The sequence below is a fragment of the Malus sylvestris genome, chromosome 10 (assembly GCF_916048215.2).
Source record: "Malus sylvestris chromosome 10, drMalSylv7.2, whole genome shotgun sequence".
NCBI lineage: Eukaryota > Viridiplantae > Streptophyta > Magnoliopsida > Rosales > Rosaceae > Malus > Malus sylvestris.
Window position 1 is genome coordinate 20,928,244 of NC_062269.1, and position 16,483 is coordinate 20,944,726.

A 16,483-nucleotide genomic window follows, 5' to 3' on the forward strand; every position below is an offset into this window, starting at 1 on the left:
GTTTAATTATTTCACGTATTGTACGATTTAAGCGCTGAGAAAGCATATGATTATGAGTTTCATTCTTGCTAACGTTCTCTCTCTAGATGGAATATTTAACACGTCAGCTACAACAGAGAATGTGGGGTCATTGTTGTCACATTATTCGAGATTGTTTTTTGTTGGGAAGCAATTTACCCTAGTACCCCGTTTATCACAAATTCCTGCCTCTGTAATAGAATAAATAAAAGGTGTTTGGAATATTCTCATTATAAACTAAGCGGGGCTGATGTTTTTACAAGAAATCTCTAGCTAACCAACCTCCTTGTGAAATATTCTCATATACATACGGCTCTAAAAAGGTCATTTTTTCGTAACACAAGGTTCCTTTTGGTATGCAGACGGGACGAAACGGAATGAGATGAGACAGGACGAGATAGAACGAAGAGGGAGCAAAGATGTTCTCGGATGGAAACAAGGAGGAAAAAGAAGGAGACGGAGATGTTATAATTTTGTGTTTCACAAATGTGGAATGAGTAGTTTTAGGGGGTGAGGTGGAACGAAAATTCACCCAAAACTCGTCTTGTGGAACAGCACGTTCCACCCGTTTTAGGCGCACCAAACATGGACGGAACACCTCGTCCCACGTACCAAATAGTACCTTTAATACTGTTTCTAGGTTAATTTACTGAAGGCGGCAACAAACTTACAATAATGTTAAATTAGATAAGACTAGCATATAATTATTTTTATCTTATTGTGAGTATGTAGTCCCACATACAGTCGTACTCAAGATTTTCTCGGATTCCTTTGTATTTATTTAATATTAAAATGAATAAAAACAAAGTGGAAAAGAGACGGGAGATTGAATCATGTTTAGGTTGTCCCATTAATTAACAATTTAATCCCCATTAATCTTTAAGAGCCAGCAACATCAAACATGTGATTAGCGTAAGACACCAAAAAGAATGACGATGCTTCTCTCTCTCTCTCTCTCTCTCTCTCTCTCAGCCAGCAGCTGCATGCAGGTTTTGCTTACGTGGACCCACCAAATAGACGACGAAGAAATGAAGATGATAACGACGCAAATCTGCTGAGAAGTTGAGACTTGAGATCAAGGCCGCATATTCCGTATCAAATATGGTATGTATAAGATTCGAATCTAAATCCTAAATCCTCACTTATATATAAGCAAACAAGGATATGTCATTAACTCGGAGGACTAATAAGAATTCCACGACCGAAGGGCTCTTAATGGCACGCTTTATCAATCAAATGCCTAATTGATTTCATAGGCGGGGCAACAAGTCTCAACCTCATCAATAAGAGAATGTTATATGTATCACAACCAGCTACGATCACATTCAACTCTACTAGCATAAAAGAACACGCCGTTCTTGAATTCTCATTCATCTTCTAATTATAATTCATACATCAAATTACTTAACATGTTGATTCATTCGTCTTCTAGCACTTGACTCACACCAAATTGGTGTGACAAACCTAACATGTCAATTCATTCTTGCTTGCAGAGTCATCAAAATAATTCTCATCCCCACGCCCTCTTTTACTATATATTTTTCTTTTAGCATTTCAATTACAGAAGAGCATTTTAGACATAACCGTTTAACCTAAAATAAGAAATATATTTAATAAAATACCTTTATGCAATGAGTCAACTTTAGATATAACCGGCTCTTTTTTTTCTTACAAAAAATCTAAATAAGGAAAATTTGAGTCAAACTTTAACCTCAAGTGTAGGAGTAAAATGCTTTCAACCATCGGAGCTGCAAGCCTACAATCCACACCCAAACCACCTGAAAAACCATTATCCTCAATTTCTTGTTTAAACTGTTGCTTGTTATTTTTATGTAAATTAATTAATAGTTATTTGATAAAAGTAAAATAAAATACAAAACGTGAAAAGAAAAGAAAAAAATTATCAAAGTGGATGAAAATGGTGACGCTAAGACTGTAGTGGTATATATTCCCTGTTCCCACTGTTTTTCTGGAAACTCCTCTCTCTCTCTCTCTCTCTTCTTTCTCTCTCTAAATTGTTGAGTCCGCTTTCGGTCGAAGAAACTCTAGCAATTGGCAATGGAGGTTCTTCTCTGAGAGGGAGCGATATCGGAGCTCTGTTTTTTCCAAATTCGGAAGCTTTGGAGGAGGAGGAGGTAGCTCTTGAATCGGTTGATTGCGAGCTGAGGAAGAAGAAAAGCTTGCAGCTTTAATGGCGGTGGAGTACGAGTGCTGCACCAGCGGATTCTTCATTCACATAGTGGTCATCGTGCTGCTGGTGCTGTTCGCGGGGCTAATGTCCGGCCTCACCTTGGGCCTCATGTCCATGAGCCTCGTCGATCTCGAGGTCCTCGCCAAGTCCGGGACGCCGAAGGATCGCAACCACGCCGGTATGGCTTTTGATTTTCATTTTGTCTTGAGTTTTTGTTATGTTTCGTTTGGAATTCTCTGCTCTGTTTGGCTGCTGGGAAAGTGCCAGAAAAGGAGGAAAGAAAATGGTGTGGGACCCTATTTGATGTTGATTTCTACTAGTTTTAGAATAATCTGGATTGGTGTTTTTGTTCGATTTCGATTCGAGGTTAAGTTGATTGTAAGGAGCTGCAAATGATTGTTTTGAATTGGATTGTTCCGCTGTGGAAGTATTTTGCCCAATAATGTTTTGGTAATTCCACTTCCACTTGTTGAAATATGAAACTTGCGTTCTCCATTTGCATGAAAAGTGGTGTTTTGAGAGGAGAAAGGGCGTGTCAGTGTTGGAATTAATGAATGAAAAGTGTTTTGGTGAGAACTAGGGCCCGTTTAGGATTGTTTCTCGCAGGGGTAAAAGCGCTTTCTGACGGCCGAAAGTGCCATCCCTCATGATGATTAATACTGGGGTTCTTTTTTGTTTAATGTCTTGGCTTTTCATGACTCTGAAATTTAGTCGAAAGATAAGCATGCACCTACGGGAAAAGAACGATTTTGTGCGAGGGGTTTTAACTTTGTAAATATAAATTCCGTTGTACTAGCTTCGTTTGACATTGATGTGTACAATGCGGTTTAACTAATCATTTCGTCTCTCTATGTATTTTGTTTGTAATTGCAGCGAAGATATTACCAGTTGTCAAAAAACAGCATCTGTTGCTTTGCACCCTGCTGATTTGCAATGCTGCTGCGATGGAGGTACATGTTATTGATGTTTATTGGAAAAGATACGAATTTTGGTAAAATAATAATGAAAGGAAAGACGATATTGTAATCTCTGTTCCTTCTCTCAGGCACTCCCCATTTTTCTTGATGGTTTGGTGACAGCTTGGGGTGCAATCCTCATTTCGGTGACACTGATTCTTCTGTTTGGTGAGGTAAGTGATATATGCCATTTTGTTTGTATCGTAGGATGGCCTATAACATAGATAGTTATTTATTTATGATCTGAACTAACTGGCTCTTTGAGGCAACACTGAGAGGGCATATTCACAACCCTAGATTGATGTTCATTGGTCTGATCGAGAAAAATTACTTTGAGAACACAAAGTTACCTTTAATATCCCTGTGTTGATATACCATGTTACATTTATTTCTGAAGTCAGCGATGATATCAAACATGGCACGTGCGTGCCACTAACTTCTGTTCATCTGTGTCTGCAGATTATACCACAATCTGTTTGTTCCCGATATGGTTTGGCTATTGGTGCAACAGTGGCACCATTTGTCCGTGTTCTTGTTTGGGTCTGCTTTCCGGTTGCATATCCTATTAGCAAGGTATGATAGATTTAGCACTTACTTTTTTCTCTGCAATTTCTTATGCCACGGCATGAGTTCAACTCTTTGACTATTATGTTCTATGTGGTTTCCAGCTATTAGACTATCTGTTGGGCCATGGACATGTAGCTCTATTTCGCAGAGCTGAGTTGAAAACGCTTGTAGATATGCATGGTAATGAGGTACGTCTGACAGCTCTCTTAAATTGAATTGTCAACCGTCACATAACTTCATCATTCTTCAGTAATTCTTTCGTTGGGTTTGTTCTTCTCACTTCTGTTATTAGAGTACTTACTACCTGCCTCATAACCATATATGACTGTATTGCTCTAGGCTGGAAAAGGTGGAGAGTTGACACATGATGAAACAACCATTATTGCCGGAGCACTTGAACTCTCTGAGAAAACAGCTAGAGATGCCATGACTCCCATAGCTGAAACTTTTGCAATCGATATCAATGCCAAGCTTGACAGGTTTATTATGCTTTACACATTATAGCAGAAAAGTCAACTTTCGTTGGTAGTATAACAATGTTTTGATTTGCAACCCTAAATGCTGCTTATCACACAGGAATTTGATGAATCTAATATTGGAGAAAGGGCATAGCAGAGTACCGGTTTATTATGAGGAGCCTACGAATATTATTGGACTCATCCTGGTAAATTTTTAACCATGCCCTTTTCTATACCTCCCAAGTTCCCAACTTGCTGGTTAAAACCAGTGTAAATCAGAACTTACTTGGCTTAATTATCTCTGTCAACTTTGAGTTTGAAATTCTCTGCGCATAGGCAATTTCTAGGACATGTTGAAAAGCTGTGCTATGAAACTTAAAACAGGTTACTAAATTAATTGTAATCCAAATTCATGTTGAGTTAATTAGTGCTTAAATTTTGAGCATGATAAACAAGTTAATGTATCTTGTTTTCTGCTTTCATTCCATTTGATTTATCTTGGTATTAGGTCGCTATATTTTTCTTTGTAACATACTTCTCTTAACTATTTAAATTCAAAATTTAGGTAAAAAATTTGTTAACGGTGAACCCAGAAGATGAAGTGCCTGTAAAGAATGTCACTATACGCAAGATTCCAAGGTATTTTGCGTTGGTTGAGGTCATTTTTGTTGTAATATTAATTGCGGTACAAATTTACGATGATTTACATAAATGGGTGTTGTACTCTCATTTGTTTGATAGGGTTCCAGAAACGTTGCCCTTATATGACATATTGAACGAGTTCCAGAAAGGTCACAGTCACATGGCTATTGTTGTAAGAAGGTGCAATAAGAACACGGAGCAGACTAATGGCAATCCGGATGACAGTAAGTACCTGCTTCCTACTGTAGAATGCCTTGGAAAAAATTTCCATTGGCAAAAATTTTCCACCTGACACCTTTAGACTCTATGATTGGACTTTATTTTTTTATTTTTTGTGAGAGACTGATTATAACCGTTCTCTGTATCTCTCTCAATAGATCCAGTGAAAGAAGTGAAAGTCGACATTGACGGTGAAAAGCCTCTTCATGAGAAGTTGAAGAGCAAAAGATCACTACAGAAGTGGAAGAGCTTTACAAATACAAACAGTGCAAATAATTCATACAGGAGTGGGTCCAGAAGCAAGAAATGGACAAAGGAGATATATTCAGACATTCTGCAGATTGATAGTGAGCCACTCCCCAAGCTCCCTGAAGAGGAAGAGGCTGTTGGCATCATAACAATGGAAGATGTTATCGAAGAACTTTTACAGGTACTAGCTCTCGCTTTAAGCACCATTAGGAGAGTCCAAGGGCTTTGCCCCACACCAAAAGGAATCTTGGTGGTGGAATGAGGAGGTACAAACAAAGGTGAAGGCTAAGAAGGAATGTTGTAAAGACTTATACAAGGAGAGGACCGATGAAAATGGTGAAAGGTATAGAAAAGCGAAGCAAGAGGCGAAGAAAGCTGTCAGAGAAGCTAAGTTAGCGGCTTACGACGATATGTATAAACGACTAGATACCAAAGAAGGAGAGTTGGATATCTATAAACTATCTAGAGCAAGGGAAAAGAAGACAAGGGACCTAAACCAAGTGAGGTGCATCAAGGATGAGGATGGAAAGGTTCTTGCTACAGAGAACGCGGTTAAAGACAGATGGAGAGGTTATTTTCATAATCTTTTCAATGAAGGACATGAAATGAGTGCTTCTTTAGGGGAGTTGAGTAACTCAGAAGAGTGTAGAAACTACTCTTTTTATCGTCGAATCCGGAAGGAAGAAGTGGTTGTAGCTTTGAAGAAGATGAAGCATAAAAAAGCAATAGGCCCAGACAATATACCAATCGAAGTGTGGAAACTTTTGGGAGAGACAGGTATAACATGGCTCACTGACCTTTTCAATAGGATTTTGAAAACGAAGAAGATGCCAAATGAGTGGCGAACGAGCACTTTGGTGCCTATCTACAAGAATAAGGGCGACGTACAAAATTGCATAAACTATAGGGGTATTAAGCTAATGAGTCATACAATGAAGCTCTGGGAGAGAGTCATTGAGCATAGATTGAGGCAAGAGACACGGGTTTCGGACAACCAATTCGGGTTCATGCCAGGGCGCTCAACCATGGAGGCAATCTATCTCTTACGAAGATTGATGGAAAGATATAGAGATGGGAAAAAGGATTTACACATGGTCTTTATAGATTTGGAAAAAGCGTATGATAGGGTCCCAAGAGACATTCTTTGGAGGATTTTAGAGAAGAAAGAAGTACGAGTAGCATATATCCAAGCTATAAAGGATATGTATGAAGGAGCAAAGACTGCCGTAAGAACTCATGAAGGACAAACCGAAAGCTTTCCCATAACTGTAGGATTACATCAAGGCTCATCCTTAAGTCCTTACCTTTTTGCGTTGGTAATGGATGAGTTAACAAGACATATTCAAGATGATATTCCTTGGTGTATGCTTTTCGCAGACGATATAGTGTTGATAGATGAAACTCAGGAAGGGGTAAATGCAAAGCTTAACCTTTGGAGAGAAGTGTTGGAATCTAAAGGTCTTCGCCTAAGCCGATCAAAGACAGAATATATGGAGTGCAAGTTCAGTGCAAATGGAGGCCAAAACGAGTTAGGGGTGAGGATCGGAGATCAAGAAATACCAAAGAGCGACCGTTTTCGTTACCTAGGATCTATCTTGCAAAAGAACGGAGAATTAGATGGAGATCTCAACCATAGAATACAAGCTGGATGGATGAAGTGGAAGAGTGCATCCGGCGTGTTGTGTGACCGCCGTATGCCACTGAAGCTCAAGGGAAAATTTTATAGGACGGCAATAAGGCCGGCGATGCTGTATGGCACAGAATGTTGGGCGGTGAAACATCAACACGTACACAAAATGAGTGTAGCGGAGATGAGGATGCTTCGTTGGATGTGTGGGCACACGAGAAAGGATAAGATTAGGAATGAGGATATCCGGGGTAAAGTAGGAGTAGCCGAAATTGAAGGAAAGATGAGAGAAAATCGGTTACGGTGGTTTGGACATGTGCAAAGAAGGCCTACTGATGCTCCGATTAGAAGATGCGACTATGGGACAGAGGTTCAGGGCCGAAGGGGTAGAGGAAGACCTAGGAAAACTTTGGAAGAGACTCTAAGAAAAGACTTAGAGTACTTGGATCTAACGAAGGACATGACACAGGATCGAGCACAATGGCGTTCTAAGATTCATATAGCCGATCCCACTCAGTGACTTGGATTTTCCAAGTCTCCAACCGAGAAGTTTTCCTCACTCGGGAAATTAAGGGAACACTACCCCAACCTACATGCTCCACTCAGAAAGCTTCAACATACAAGCTTCAACAAAAGAAAATTCAAAGACCTTAGCGAAGAAGGCTTTGGTGTATTTAACACAATACGTTGAAATGAAGGAAAGCTTATTTATTGATATCCCCGATAAGCTACAAATATGTACATATACATGAGTCAAAATAAACACACAAGAGGGAGCCTTCACAAAGGTTGCTTAGGAGAAGTCTCAGCAGTCGGTAGAGCCCCAGAAAGAGAAGGCACCGGAGGGGGATCATTTGGAGCCTCAGTACTGGACACAACCCTAGAAGGAGGAGGCATCAGAGGTTGATCATTCGGAGCTTCATTACGCGGTACAGCCCCAGAAGACGAAGGCAATAAATGCCTTTGGAACAAACCCACAAATCTCTGATGATCAAGTAAAACCTGACCATCAGTTTCCTTCATTTGGTCAAGCTTCCTCTTCATGTTTGTAGCATAGTCATGTGCGAGCCGGTGCAACTGTTTATTCTCATGCTTGAGCCCTCTAATCTCCTGTTTGAGACTCATCACTTCAGCCGCCAATGATTCAACTTGGCGGGTTCGAGCAAATAGGCGTTGGGCCATATTAGACACAGAACCTGCACACTGAACACTGAGAGCCAGCGAATCCTTAACAGCTAACTCATCAGATCGTTTGGAAAATAGTCTGTTATCTTTGGGAGTGAGAAGGTTCCTGGCCACCACCGCAGCGGTCATATCATTCTTCATCACGGAATCCCCAACGGTAAGAGGACCAGTAGGGGAGACGAAGGATGGGCGCCATATGTTGTCTGGAGAAGGCGGGGCTACCTCTTCAACAAGGTTCAAGTCAAAACGACGGTCGGAGGGGCCAGACATTTTCAAAGGTGTTGAAGAGAGAAGAGGTCGGACAAATCAAGATCTTAGAAGTGCAAGAATGAAGCTTCTACTGGTGGAGATTCAAGTGTGCTTTGGAACTTAATGCCAGCCCCTATAAAAATCTGCACTCGACGGAGCTTCAGAAATCGAAGAGGCGCCTGCTCAGAAATCGAAGAGGCGTTTGCTTTCTCAAAAGTTGGGCTGCTCAAAGACCACGAAGGCCGATCTCAGAAATCGAAGAGGCGCTCGCTTTCTCAAAAGCTGGGCTCCCCAGAGACCACGAGGGCCGATCTCAGAAATCAAAGAGGCACCTACTTTTCCAGCCTTGTCAGCACCTGTCACACGCACACTCAGCTTTGCGGAAATTATGGGCATTCTGTCGAAGACTTCTGGGGAAGTAGAAAACACATGAATCTTACTGTTCAATCACCCACTTCCCACACGCAACAATAGCTCATGGGTACCACAGATAATTTTGCCAAAGTTCTCTGCCAAAGTTGAGCACGTGAAGCTTGCAGCTCCCACTACATCGCTCTGACCAAGAAGGGTAAAAGAATAGCAAAGAAACAGCACTAACAAAGTTTAGACCCATAAATTTTGAAGGTCTAGCTACCATATTATTACCCACAAGGGTAAAGGAACAGTACCACTGCTGGATAATTGGAAAGTCCCTGTGTGTCAACCTCTATGCTTCGTGGTAAGGTAGACTAGCAAACATGCCCAACCTTTACTCACAGTCGAGAAAACACTCCCAATAAGATTGCTTGCTCCAAAATCGAAGAGGCACCGTCCTCCGAATCTCGAGAGCCAGACTCCCAACATGACTACTTTCTTAAAAATCGAAGAGAGGGTAAAGGAACAGTACCATTGCTGGATAATTGGAAAGTCCCTGTGTGTCAACCTCTGTGCTTCGTGGCAAGGTAGACTAGCAAACATGCCCAACCTTTACTCACATTCGAGAAAACACTCCCAACAAGATTGCTTGCTCCAAAATCGAAGAGGCACCGCCCTCCGAATCTCGAGAGCCAGACTCTCAACATGATTACTTTCTCAAAAATCGAAGAGACACTACTCCCCGAATCTTCGAGAGCCAAACCCCCAACATGATTGCTTTCTCAAAAATCGATGAGGCATCGTTCTCCGAATCAATCGAAGAAGGGCTCGCTTTCTCAAAAGCTGGGCTGCTCAGAGACCACGAGGGCCGATCTCAGAAATCGAAGAGGCACCTACTTTTCTAGCCTTGTCAGCACCTGTCACACGCACACTCAGCTTTGCAGAAATTATGGGCATTCTGTCGAAGACTTCTGGTGAAGTAGAAAACACATGAATCTTACTGTTCAATCACCCACTTCCCACACGCAACAATAGCTCATGGGTACCACAGATAATTTTGCCAAAGTTCTCTGCCAAAGTTGAGCACGTGAAGCTTGCAGCTCCCACTACATCGCTCTGACCAAGAAAGGTAAAAGAATAGCAAAGAAACAGCACTAACAAAGTTTAGACACATAAATTTTGAAGGTCTAGCTACCATATTATTACCCACAAGGGTAAAGGAACAGTACCACTGCTGGATAATTGGAAAGTCCCTGTGTGTCAACCTCTATGCTTCGTGGCAAGGTAGACTAGCAAACATGCCCAACCTTTACTCACATTCGAGAAAACACTCCCAACAAGATTGCTTGCTCCAAAATCGAAGAGGCACCGTCCTCCGAATCTCGAGAGCCAGACTCCCAACATGACTACTTTCTCAAACGCGAAGAGAGGGTCAAGGAACAGTACCATTGCTGGATAATTGGAAAGTCCCTGTGTGTCAACCTTTGTGCTTCGTGGCAAGGTAGACTAGCAAACATGCCAAACCTTTACTCACATTCGAGACAACACTCCCAACAGGATTGCTTGCTCCAAAATCGAAGAGGCACCGCCCTCCGAATCTCGAGAGCCAGACTCCCAACATGATTACTTCCTCAAAAATCGAAGAGACTGCTCTCCGAATCTCGAGAGCCAGACCCCCAGCATGATTGCTTTCTCAAAAATCGAAGAGGCATCGTTCTCCGAATCTCGAGAGCCAGATACCACAGACCACTTTTTCAAAGTGCTCTGACAGAGTTAAAACATGTGAAACTGGCAGCTCCCACTACCGTGCTATGACCAAGCAGGGTAAAGGAATAGCATTACTACTTGTTGTTAGGGAGACTCCTATATATGTCGACCTCCATCCCCAACGGACAGGCAGACCTGCAAAAATGCTCAACCCTTCATCATATCTGAGAGGGCACTCCCAACGAAGCCTTTCGAAATATTCAGCTTTCTTTCCCCCCGATAATACCTCTGCAAACAAGCTATACTAGAGCAAGAATATCTCATATCATCAGGGTTAAAAGCAAGAGTATCCCATATCATGCTTTTTCTCTGTCTTTTCCTTTGGCCTTGTTTTTACCTGCAAGACAAGGAGAAAGAGAGCAATCAGTCAGCACTTGGAATCAAGCTTCCAGCCAAGAACTGACTGCCTGGAACCCCTTACCTGATTACTTACCTGGCATTGCTCTCGAGTACTCATCTTCAACATCTTATGTTTCCAGGGAAGATTCCGCATCTGCTTGAGGAACAGATAGGGCAAGTGCGAAGGATACAAGGAAGCATGTGGAGACAAGCGTAACAACACACGTGCCGATACATCCATTACTCTGTCAAAAGCAAAAGTATCCCATATCAGCAGGGTGGAACGTACTCTAGATTTGATGGACTTGTTTTGACCCTCAAATTCTTCAGTCGGCCTTATACTCTGGAGGAAACCAGAAAACCCTCCAGCTCAGTTCAAGAATAAGCCTGTGGAAAGTTACTTCTTCAAAAGCAAAAGTATCTCATATCATCTCTTCTCATTTTTCTTCTCTTTATCCTTCATGCTGCTGCAAGATGGGGAGAAGGTGAACAATCAGTCGGAGCTCTGATTGCTTACCTTGTCTGTCACCTCTTTCAGCAGACCCCCTAGCTCGGCGACTTGGGGGACTCCTACTACATGGTTTGTATCGCGCTTGACCAAGCCTGAAACTACAAGTAAGCTTCAAGTGAAATTGATACATTACCTTGTGCATCTCCACCAGTTGAAGATACCACCCCTGGATGGAGGAAGAGTACTTCCAGAGAAGATGCCACATCTACCTATGAGACAGATAAGGCAAGTCAAGACGACACCACACTCCGATACTTAGAAGTTTTGTGATTACGAGATCATTCTCCCACAATATTTCCTAATGTCATTTGTACTAAATCATTCACTTGTACTCACTAAAGGAGAGCTTGAACCTATGTACTTGTGTAAACCCTTCACAATTAATGAGAACTCTTCTATTCCGTGGACGTAGCCAATCTGGGTGAACCACGTACATCTTGTGTTTGCTTTCCTATCTCTATCCATTTATATACTTATCCACACTAATGACCGGAGCAATCTAGCGAAGATCACAAAAAGCGACCGTTTTCGCTACCTAGGATCTATCTTGCAAGAGAACGGAGAATTAGATGAAGATCTCAACCATGGAATACGAGCTGGATGGATGAAGTGTAAGAGTGCATCCGGCGTGTTGTGTGACCGTCGTAGGCCACTGAAGCTCAAGGGAAAATTTTATAGGACGGCAATAAGGCCAGCAATGTTGTATGGCACAGAATGTTGGGCGGTGAAGCATCAACACGTACACAAAATGGGTGTAGCGGAGATGAGGATGCTTCGTGGGATGTGTGGGCACACGAGAAAGGATAAGATTGGGAATGAGGATATCCGAGGTAAAGTAGGAGTAGCCGAAATTGTAGGAAAGATGAGAGAAAATCGGCTCCGGTGATTTGGACATGTGCAAAGAAGGCCGACTGACGCTCCGGTTCGAAGATGTGACTACGGGACAGAGGTTCAGGGCCGAAGGGGTAGAGGAAGACCTAGGAAAACTTTGGAAGAGACTCTAAGAAAAGACTTAGAGTACTTGGATCTAACGGAGGACATGACACAAAACTGAGCGCAATGGCGTTCTAGGATTCATATAGCCGACCCCACTTAGTGGGAAAAGGCTTTGTTGTTGTTGTTGTTGTTGTATCCACATTTTCTCTTACGAGGCTTCATATCCTGACATCAATATTTGTTATGTAGGAGGAGATTTTCGATGAGACTGACCATCAGTTTGAGGACTCATAACACTGGCATTTCTCGGAAGCGGGTTGTCTCCGTGCCGTACATATTACAACGGAAGATTAGTTAATTTTTTTGTCATTTGTGTCTGTAAGTGCTGAAACAGGTTTGTTAGAAAACTCTACTAAAACTGTATTAAAAAGTCATATGGTTGAGAAGTTATTAGACGAATGTCAACTCTCTCCAGGCAAAGTTCTGAATATTTTGAGTTTATGATGGTCGTCTTTTGAGTGACCAGGCTTTTCAGATGCTCTGGTAGGCAACACAGGCGCATCGCTTTGTAGGGTTTACAGGGATTCGAGAAAAACATGCACCAATTCCGTACAAGCTAGAGAATTCTTCTCAGATAAAGCGCCTCTAAGTATGGTATTTATTTTTTTTTTCGTCCTTCCTCTTCTTCTCTTTAGATTTTTCCTTGGATTTGTGCTTGTTCGGGCTACCAGACTTCACCTTTTTTGATTTCTTCCTCTCATCGTCATTCTCCTCTTCGGAAGGATAACATAAGTTATGTGAAGGCCTCTCTGGTCCATACGCACGGTGTTCTTGTACACTGGGCCTCTGCAGCAGCTCTTCATTGGAGTCCGAAGAACGGGGAAGATAAGGACCCGTTTCATCCGTCCTTGACCCAACAGCACCTCTGCCACGCTTGACTCTGTCATAGCATGCAAAATCATGCTAATTAGTCATATATTCTCTCCTACACGAGGGGTGGCGAGGAGCGAGAGCGACAGAGAGAGGGTTACCTTGAATGTAAAAATTCTTCGAGTTCTTCTCCTCCTAAACCATTCTCTTGCCTTGAATGGTAGCTCTCGTATTCTCTTTTCCTTGACGAGCAAGAAGGACCGGCACTGTCATCTGCGACGGCATGTCCCTTACCACTGGGTGTTGGAGTATCTCCGCGACACCTGCTCTCATCCTTGTTCCCTTTCAGCCTATTGTCCAATTCCTTCTCTTTCTGCCGGAGTCCCCACATTTCATTCACTTCAACAGCTCGATTTGCTGGAGAAAACAAACAACAATAGAACTTGAGGGCTCAATGACAGCGGTCACCAAACAAATAAAACATGGGTGTGGATAGAACCTCGTACATGCTAATAAAAACAGAATTATGAAATCACAGTAGAGAGAGAATAATGTTTGTACCGAAATTCTAATACAGCAGTATAGGAACCGACCTTGTTGCACACCACGAACAGTAGCACTGAGGAACCGTGAATTTGGTCGGAACCTTGTTTTAGGCTGTTGAAGATAAGCATGCACACCTTCCTTGTCAGCTTGACGCCACAATTCAGCGGCTTCTCTCATAAGAATTGCAGCTATTCTGTTCTCCGTCTCTAAATCCATCTAACCCTTTTAAGCAAAGAATCTTGATCAATACAGCTTCGGAATCACAGTGAACTTTAACATAAATGTGAAAAAGAGTAGAAAAGTGAGAAGCAATAAAATTTGCTTGACTATTAGTTGTAAACTTGAGAGAGACACAAGTAAACTTTCTGAACGAGGAGAGCCATTCACAAACAAAAGGAGAAATACACAATCATGTCAACAACCTATTGCTACATAACCAAGGTACACTTTCTGAATGAGGGGCGGTGTCTGTTGCATTGGGACAGCTGACAGTGAGTATAAATCATCTTTGATGGCAAACAAAATGAAACAAGACAGAGTTGATAAAAAATTGCAGGCGTCTTGCAGGCAGACTGCTACAATTGTATCTGATATGCATTTCCAGCATTTCAACGAAAAGCAAAACCGAAGCATGCGGGGCGATAATGAAGAACCATCTGTTCTCGTTACATGGAGAACATGGCATTAAAAAGTTTGTAGAATTCTTCTGGCCGCTACTCTAATTGCATCGCGGGAACCATATTACTAGGATAAAGACTAATTTAAAAGCTCATAACTCTACATATTCTTGACGATATTCCAAGCGGGAAGACAAAATTAAAAACAAAAGTAAAATTTCAAGTTAAACGATATTCGATCTGAATTGTAAAATTTCATGTTCAACTAACAAATTGAGAGTGTAGAGCATTGATGAAAAACCATCTACTCTCCTTGAGAAAAGCCATTGAGAAAATTAAAACATCAATCTTTTGGACTTTCTGGTATCATAAACTAGTTCAAAAACTTAGTTCTGGACACCTCTCTCTGATATCATAATGACTACAAAGAAAATTGAAAGAAGCTAATTCAAACCTTCCTCAAACACAGATTTACGATAAGCAAACTGGGGACTTCCCAGGAATACGAGCTGGGATTCCCAGAGCTTAACTAAAGAATCAAGCAGGTATATAGCAAATGAAAGCATATTCTGGAAATATCTACTCTAAACTGCTAGTGCAGACCAAGTCACGAACTGTAAGTTATCGCTGTAATGTAAAGTGAAGACACAGCTGAAGCAGATTACCGAATGGAAACCCTGTCGTTATGGCACTTTATTAGCTCCTCAAACTTTCTTTTGGATGTCCTAAACCTGATACAACCAGTCTTGCATTAATTCAGGGAAACTGTTTATACTTGAATCTAACGGACGACATGACATAAAATCAAGCGCACTTGTGTTCTAAGATTCATATAGCCGACCCCATTTAGCGGGGTAAGGCTTTGTTGATGTTGTTGTACGGAACCAAACTAAAAATTATGCAGAAACATTCAAACTAGAACCAAACCCACACAGAAATTCTCATCGAAACACGCAGACGAACCAGAATTACAAAACTTTCCACAAAACCAAACAGAATTAGAGACAATCCAATGTCAAATTTGAAAAATTACAGAATTCCACAACAGACTAATCAAAGTCACAAAATTAGACAGAAAATCAAGCCTAAAAAAAGGCTTTTGAAAGACATACATGAAAAAACCTCGTCTTTATGTTCTTAATCAAAGTGGTGGCCATCAGAAATTAAAGTCAATCGAAATTGCGAACTTGAATGTATGCTAACGAAACCCTAGAATCTCATTCCTACTCTTTCCAATAATTTCGTCTCAAGAATCTCAATATTCAAGCGAAATGCTCAAAGAAAATTATTTAAAAAAAAATAGTGTCGGCGTTTTACCCCGGTGACGGCGCTCCTCCGCCGTTAGTAGCGTCTCGGTCCGCTGCTTCCGGCGGTGAAGGGAATCGAAGTCAGGTGAGAGAGAGAGGAGAGAGGAGAGGAGAGAGGAATCCTTTTCCCTAAACGCAAGAAGGAAAGCTAAGAGCAACTCCACCTTGGAGCTCTCAGGCAATCCAAATCCACTACTCAAACCACATTGTGAACAATAACTGCTTAATGAATAGTAATTGTTTTTTGCATCTCTATTGTTGCACTTGAATAGCCTTAGCAATAGACAATAAAATATTATTAATTTTTTTTTTTTTACAAAATAATACTAAATAAATTTATTTTTAATTTTGGATAAGATATTTTAAATCGTTCTCGTTTCGCCACGTGTCATTTACCCAAAACGACTATTATTGATCATAAATTTCGATAAGATTTTTATCCAATGTCATCGTGCCACATATTGTTATCTTTTCATAATCTTTGAGGATAGATTTCGATAAGATTTTAAATCGTTCTCTTTGCGCTACGTGTCATTATTCGAAAAGATAATTATTCGTACTTTTCGAAATAGTTATTCGTACTTGCATCCGTAGTCATTATGTTGAAAAAAATTGGATTGAAACTTTGAGAGAAAGATAGGAATGTGATTGAAAGTAGTTGAGAATATATGAAATTGTGGTGTAAGGTAGATGATAATGAGAAGATATTTATAGAAAAGTAGAAACATTTTTTTTTTAAATTTTCAGATATTTTTTTCGGATTTTTTACAATTTTTAAATTTTTTTTATTCAAATAATTAATCTCTGCCGTTGGATTTAAAAAAAAATTGAATTCCAACACTCCAGATTGTGTCACGTGTCACAACGGTAACTTT

The 16,483-nt window shown here is 41.0% G+C and overlaps 3 protein-coding genes across 9 annotated transcripts in view; 1 reads left to right on the top strand and 2 right to left on the bottom strand.

The window, feature by feature from the left end:
* Nucleotides 1-10,564, bottom strand: part of LOC126586701 (uncharacterized) — a 35,896-nt gene extending 25,332 nt beyond the window's left edge. The window contains exons 1-3 of one of the 4 annotated variants that reach the window (XM_050251632.1): nucleotides 10,240-10,564; nucleotides 9,284-9,325; nucleotides 7,443-9,065 (exon numbers count right to left, since the gene is read on the bottom strand). In XM_050251632.1, the coding sequence (XP_050107589.1) occupies nucleotides 7,708-8,382 (675 nt within the window). In that variant the 5' untranslated portion in view covers nucleotides 8,383-9,065; nucleotides 9,284-9,325; nucleotides 10,240-10,564 and the 3' untranslated portion in view covers nucleotides 7,443-7,707. Of the gene's footprint in view, nucleotides 1-7,442; nucleotides 9,066-9,283; nucleotides 9,468-9,980; nucleotides 10,123-10,239 lie in introns of those variants that run through there. The other 3 variants (XR_007610875.1, XM_050251633.1, XM_050251631.1) reach the window with 3 other exon arrangements.
* On the top strand, nucleotides 1,929-12,769 carry LOC126586695 (DUF21 domain-containing protein At2g14520-like). Its single transcript, XM_050251623.1, has 11 exons — nucleotides 1,929-2,387; nucleotides 3,083-3,159; nucleotides 3,255-3,338; nucleotides 3,625-3,738; nucleotides 3,834-3,920; nucleotides 4,072-4,211; nucleotides 4,309-4,396; nucleotides 4,756-4,829; nucleotides 4,932-5,056; nucleotides 5,210-5,481; nucleotides 12,518-12,769. Exons 1-11 carry the CDS (start codon nucleotides 2,210-2,212, stop codon nucleotides 12,560-12,562), a joined length of 1,284 nt encoding a protein of 427 aa, XP_050107580.1. The 5' UTR covers nucleotides 1,929-2,209; the 3' UTR covers nucleotides 12,563-12,769.
* On the bottom strand, nucleotides 12,664-15,809 carry LOC126586700 (uncharacterized). 4 transcript variants are annotated; one of them, XM_050251628.1, is made up of 6 exons: nucleotides 15,619-15,809; nucleotides 14,967-15,032; nucleotides 14,130-14,152; nucleotides 13,732-13,922; nucleotides 13,300-13,555; nucleotides 12,664-13,208 (listed from the first exon to the last, which is right to left on the bottom strand). In XM_050251628.1, exons 4-6 carry the CDS (start codon nucleotides 13,898-13,900, stop codon nucleotides 12,914-12,916), a joined length of 720 nt encoding a protein of 239 aa, XP_050107585.1. In that variant the 5' UTR covers nucleotides 13,901-13,922; nucleotides 14,130-14,152; nucleotides 14,967-15,032; nucleotides 15,619-15,809; the 3' UTR covers nucleotides 12,664-12,913. The 4 variants fall into 4 exon arrangements, with proteins under 4 accessions (XP_050107585.1, XP_050107586.1, XP_050107584.1 ...); XM_050251629.1 differs by lacking the exon at nucleotides 14,130-14,152 and having other exon boundaries at nucleotides 13,732-13,900; XM_050251627.1 differs by lacking the exon at nucleotides 14,130-14,152 and having other exon boundaries at nucleotides 13,732-13,906; nucleotides 15,619-15,808.
* Between the last annotated feature and the right edge of the window lie 674 nt (nucleotides 15,810-16,483).